The sequence below is a fragment of the Mastomys coucha genome, unplaced genomic scaffold (genome assembly GCF_008632895.1).
Source record: "Mastomys coucha isolate ucsf_1 unplaced genomic scaffold, UCSF_Mcou_1 pScaffold22, whole genome shotgun sequence".
In the NCBI taxonomy this organism is placed as follows: Eukaryota; Metazoa; Chordata; class Mammalia; order Rodentia; family Muridae; genus Mastomys; species Mastomys coucha.
This window is the reverse complement of record NW_022196905.1, coordinates 69,758,320-69,764,400: the sequence shown is the minus strand read 5'-3', so window position 1 is coordinate 69,764,400 and position 6,081 is coordinate 69,758,320. Positions and strand designations below refer to the sequence as shown.

Genomic DNA, 6,081 nt, shown 5'->3' with positions numbered 1-6,081 from the left:
CTGGGATTTGAACTCAGGACCTTCGGAAGAGCAGTCAGTGCTCTTACCCGCTGAGCCATCTAGCCAGCCCTACACTTATCTATTCTTATTTCGTGTGTATGAATATTTTCCTTGCATATATGTCAATGTAACGTTGTGTCAGAAGAGGGTACGAATCCCCTGCAACAAGAATTTTAGATGGTGAGGAACTACCATGTGGACACTGGAAATAGAACTTGGGTCCTTTACAAGAGCAGGAGGTGTTCTTACCCATGAGCCATTGTCTCTCCAGTTCCTACTTAGGATTCTTTAGGGTCTGCACATACCCAAGCCTAGGCCTTCCTCATGACAACTGTGCTCTGTTTGCCTTTAGGTCACTTTTTGACATCACTCAAGAAGACATTTTGTTTCTGGCTTCTCCTCTGACCTTCGATCCGTCTGTTGTGGAGATATTTGTCTCTCTGTCCAGTGGAGCCTGCCTGCTTATCGTGCCAACTTCTGTCAAAGTGCTCCCATCAAAATTAGCTGACATTCTCTTTTCCCGCCACAGGGTGACCGTTTTACAGGTATACTTCAGTAGCAACGGAGATGTTTTCTTCTGCATTCTTCTAATGTTATGTGTTTTAGAGGGTCCTTTATATTCCTATAGTTCTTCCCAGTGCATTAGTGATAGTGAGTTAGCTTATCAAAGGCTACTGCCTTGTGATGGCACATGCTTATTTTAAAATGAAAGAGAAATCAGTTAATCATGTCTATAGTATTGCATGCTACAGGTACTACAGCATTTACTTGTAGTATAATAACCGGAGGACCTTGACTTTGACCTTAGATGGGCTGTTGGGGTGCCTGCTGTCATTACATTCAAGCATATTGTGTTTCCTACCAAAAGCTAGTATATTACCCTATTACAAATGGGCTAAGAACCAGATGTGTTAGCATCTGCCTATAATCTCAATACTTAGAAGGTGGAGGCTTCCAATAAGGAGCTTAAAACCGGCCTCTGCTACCTAGTGAGCTCAAAGATATCCTGAGCTACATAAAATCCTGTCTTTGAACAAACAAGAACAACAACAACAAAAAATTGGAACTGGAGAGGTGGCTTAGTGTGCAAGAGTGCTTTTTATGAAAGCACAGGGACATGAGTTTAAGTCCCCAGCATCAACATAAAAGTCAGGTCCACATAAACCTGAATCTCAGCATTGCAGGCTGAGGCAGGTGGATCCTGGAAGCTCACTTAGCTTAGCTTAGCTGCAATGGTCAGCTCCAGGTTCAGTGAGAGACCCTGTCTCAAAAGAAATAAAGTGGAGACATAGAGGACTTCACTGGATATCCTTTGGCCTCTGCATGTGCACGTGTACAGTAGCACACACCATACCTTTTCCACAATTTTAAAACACATTTTTTGTTCTTTGAGTATTTCATACATGTTTTGATTACATTCACCCTTTCCCCAGTCTTCACAGATCCACCCTTCCCTCCTTCCCTCCCTCCCTCCCTCCTCCCACCTCAGTTTGTGTCTTTTTTTTTTTTTTTTCCTCATCAAGGCCCAAATTTTCTTGGGTCTGTCGTCTTCCACTGGTACATGGTCGGCTTGCCAGGGCTAGCTACACCTTTTAAGAGAAAATTAATCCTCAGCTGTTGACAGTTGTCAACAATAGGAACATTTTGCCCAGTTCCCCTCTCCATGCTGGGACCTGGTCTGGCCTGGGTTTACAGAGACTTCTGAGACGATGTGTGTTGCCACACCCATTGCAAATTCATTTGCTGTTCCTGCAGAGGACCTGGGGTCCGTTTCTAGCACTCACATGGTGGCTCATAATTGTCTGTAACTCCAGTTCTAGAGAATCTGACACCATCTTTTTTTTTTTAGTTTTTTTTTCTGTTTATTTGTTTTTTTCGAGACAGGGTTTCTCTGTGTAGCCCCGCTGTCCTGGAGCTCGCTCTGCAGACCAGGCTTTAGGTTTGCCTCTCAGCATCCACACGGTGGCTCACAGCTCCAGATCCTGAGGCACCCACATACGAACATGGAAGCAGAAGACTCATATAGATAAAATAATCTAAATTTTTTAAAAGATACTACATCATACGTGATTAAAGATACTGAAGCTGATTGGGTGTACCCAACTCATGCCTTTAATTCTAGCAACTGAGGCAGATGCTGCAGGCGGGTCCATGTGAGTTCTAGGCCAGCCAAGACCAAGTAGTATGACCCTATCACAAAAAAAGCAAAAAGTAAAAAATACCAGGCCTGCTGCTGGAGAGCTGGCTCAGTGGCCAGGAGGATCGGAGTTCAGTTCTCAGCACTCACATGGGGTGGCTCCTGTAACTCGGGCCCTAGGGAATCTGACACTCTTTTGTGGCCTTAATAGGCACTTGCACTTATATGCACATACCCACACATAATCACACACATATACACATAATTAAAAAGTCTTAAAGAAGAAATGAAGAAAGCTCCGTGTGGTTGTGCATACTTTAAAATTCCAGCGCTCTGGCAGATCTGTGAAGAAACTCTGAATGGATTCACCAAAAAGATAAAGATGGGCCTTCCGCTACTTTGTCTTAAGGGCTGAAGGACGGGGAAGGGAAGAGGAGGAAGAGAAGAAAGTGGAAAAGAAGATAAAGGAGGAAGCAGAGGAGGAATTTCATATGAGATAGCACATGGATCTAGACAATCAGGAAGGGCAGCGGGAGGAAGATGGTAGGACTCCTGAGCATTTAGCAGTGTACACACTTGATGTAAAAGTCAACTGTACTTATATGTGTACATACATGTACATACTCATATGCATTTCTATATATGTGTATTTCTACTAAGGAAATGCCAAAAGTAAAACTAAAAACATATTTTGTTACAGTAGCATAAAAATGATAAAATAGGAATAAGTTTAAAGAGTAGCAAGACTCATCCACTAAAGACTCCATAACATTGATAGAAATTAAAGACCTACCTGTGTAAACAGGCAGCTCACATTTATGTAGAAGCCTCTACATTGTTAAGAGCGCAGTTCTTAATAAGTCAGTCTATAAATTATGTTACATGTACTGTTCTACCAAATTCTCAGTAAACATTGTAGAAATTCACAAATTGATCCTAGATTTATATGGAACTGGTGAAAATAGTCCTAATTTATTCAGTGGAAACTACTTGGTGATGAAAAGGAAATGAACTGCTTATTTGTACAATAACATGGATGCATTGTGAAATATTTACTCAGAGCTTTATAAATAGGACTTGCCAGTTGAAAATTATAGCCTTGGGGCTAGAGATGTCCCAGCGGTCGAGAGTCTTTCCTGCTCTCCCAAAGGGCAGGGCTCAGCTCCCAGCACCTGTGTCTAGTTGTTAGCAAATCCCTAGAACTTCAGTTCTAAGGCATGCGATGCTCTCTCCTGGTTTCTGCAGGCACACACACATACAAATATACCAAAAATAACAACAAATTTAAATTAAAAAACGAAAAACACAGCCTTAATGTCCACATGGGCTCCAAATGCAGAGTTTGAATTAATTAATATTGTATTTACTTAAAGAAGGGGGAAACTAAGTGATTTGAATGTGTTTCCAGGCTACGCCAACACTGCTGAGAAGATTTGGATCTGAGCTCATCAAGTCCACTGTTCTGTCAGCACATACATCTCTGAGAGTCCTAGCCCTCGGCGGGGAAGCCTTCCCCTCACTGAGCATCCTCAAAGGCTGGCGAGGCAAAGGCAACAGAACACAAATATTTAACATCTATGGTATCACAGAGGTATCCAGTTGGGCCACTTTTTACAAGATCCCAGAGGAGATTCTTAATTCTACTGTGAAGTAAGGGCTTTCGTTACACTCAGTAGAGGGGTTCCGGGGGAGAGGCTGTTCCTTTCTGAGACCTAGCATTAATGCTGGGTGGGTGGCTTTTGGCTGGGGATGGCAGTTGATCATGGCAGCTGTTGAAGTCATGTCCTCGCATGGGAAGCACACCCTTGCCTGGGAGCTGTGCTCCTAACCCTGCTAATGGGCTTGTCTAGTGTTTCAAGTTAAGAATTCAGATCTTTCCTGTAACTCATGGTGAGATCCTGGCAGATCCTCTTGGGACTGAATTGCTAACACATCCCTTTCTGCCAAACTTGTTCCTCATGCAGTCTGAATTGTACGGTAAACTGTCTTTATTTGCTATAGTGTGCTTTTAATACACTGGGGAGTCCTCTGCTCAAGTGTGACTCTTAAACTTGCTCTGGGCCGTGTTTTTGCAGACACGAATCCCCTGTGCAGCTGGGGTCTCCACTACTTGGAACGGTGGTTGAAGTCAGAGACAAAAATGGTTCTCCAGTTCTCGAAGGCACTGGCCAAGTATTTTTAGGTTGGCTTATATTTGTTGGTTAATTTTTTTCATAAAGAAAAATCAGCTTCATTTTTTTATTCGTTTTATGATTTTTTAAAATGTGGAATGTACTTTTCAGTGATAAGATTTAATCTTCTCCTTTTTTAAGATTTATTTATTTATTTATTTAATGTATATGAGTACACGGTAGCTGTACTGATGTTTGTGAGCCATCATGTGTTTGCTAGGAATTTGAATTCAGGACCTCTGCTTCCTCTGGTTGGCCCCGCTCACACCGGCCCTGCTCCCTCTTGACTAAAGATTTATTTATTATTATATCTAAGTACACTATAGCTGACTTCAGATGTACCAGAAGTGGGCATCAGATCTCATTACAGATGGCTGTGAGCCACTATGTGATTGCTGGGATTTGAACTCAGGAGCCTTGGAAGAGCAGTCAGTGCTCTTAACTGCTGAGCCATCTCTCCAGCCCAATGTCTTTTCATTTCTTCTCATTGTTTTTCAGTTTAGATATAAATGTAGATTTAACCTCCCACACCCATTCATGCTTATATCTACAGAGGTCTCTCTCTTTTTTAAATGACTCATTTATTTATTTTATGTATATGAATGCTCTATCTGCATGTATGCATGAATGCCAGAAGAGGGCATTAGCTCTCATTATAGATGGTTGTAAGCTGCCAAGTGATTGCTGGGAATTGAACTCTGGACCTCTGGAAGAGCAGCCAACATTCTTAATCACTGAGCCATCTCTCCAGCCCCAAGTTTTAGTCTTTTCATAATCTTGAAATATTTAAAGTTTACCTGAATTATTTTACATGCAGTTTCTGATAATTTAGAAAGTTAACGTGAAATGTTAGCATTTGTAGACAAGACTATATCTAGCAGCAGTATTCTAAAGATACATTTAAAATCATACATAGTTTTATAAATAAATTTATTTTTATCTCTTTACTAACTTCCTAAAGTTACTGTACCTAACTTTATCAGGTAGCATTTAAAAGTCACCTCATTCTAATACAAATAATCAAGGTTTGAGTCTTAGTTACTGAATTTTAGAGGTACTTTGATTTTGATATTGATAAATCAGTTTTCCATGGATTTTACGACATTGGACTTTGTCTTTGAAAGGTGGGAAGAACAGAATATGCTTTCTTGATGATGAAATGACAGTGCCCCCTGGCACTATGCGAGCCACCGGAGACTTTGTGACTGTGAAGGATGGAGAGATATTTTTCTTGGGAAGAAAGGACAGCCAGATCAAGCGCCATGGCAAACGTCTTAACATTGCACTTGTGCAACAGGTGAAGCCACTTACGTATCAAATCTTAATCTACTTTAATCAAATTAAATCTACAGTACGTAAGGCAGTAGAGGCAGCTGTCACCAAATTTCCATGCCAGATTTTCTATCAGCTTTGTCCAAAGCTTACATCTTCATATTTGTTTTGTTTTGTTTTGTTTTTTGTATTTTTTTTTTTTTTTGGTTGTTGTTTTTTCAAGACAGGGTTTCTCTATGTAGCCCTGTCTGTCCTGGAACTCACTCTGTAGATCAGACTGGCCTCAAACTCAGAAATCCACCTGCTGCCTCTGCCTCCCAAGTGCTGGGATTAAATGTGTGTGCCACCACTGCCCGGCATCTTCGTATTTGTAATTAATCACAGTAAAAGACATGGAGCTGGTGTGGTAATGCGTGCCTGTAAACATCACTCAGGAGGCTGAGGGTTTCGGGCTGAAGTCAACCTGAGCTATAACAGGAGCCTATGCAAAAAAAAAAAAAA

General features: G+C 41.3%; 1 protein-coding gene across 5 annotated transcripts in view; it reads left to right on the top strand.

Moving 5' to 3' along the window:
* Positions 1 to 6,081, top strand: part of Aasdh (aminoadipate-semialdehyde dehydrogenase) — a 34,098-nt gene that overhangs the window by 14,304 nt on the left and 13,713 nt on the right. For all 5 annotated transcript variants that reach the window (XR_004110808.1, XM_031342808.1, XM_031342807.1 and 2 more), the window contains exons 6-9: positions 353 to 545; positions 3,546 to 3,787; positions 4,213 to 4,319; positions 5,433 to 5,605. Coding sequence is in view for 4 of the 5 variants with exons in the window: in XM_031342808.1 (XP_031198668.1) it covers positions 353 to 545; positions 3,546 to 3,787; positions 4,213 to 4,319; positions 5,433 to 5,605 (715 nt within the window). In the remaining variant the exon portion in view is untranslated. The remainder of the gene's footprint in view (positions 1 to 352; positions 546 to 3,545; positions 3,788 to 4,212; positions 4,320 to 5,432; positions 5,606 to 6,081) is intronic.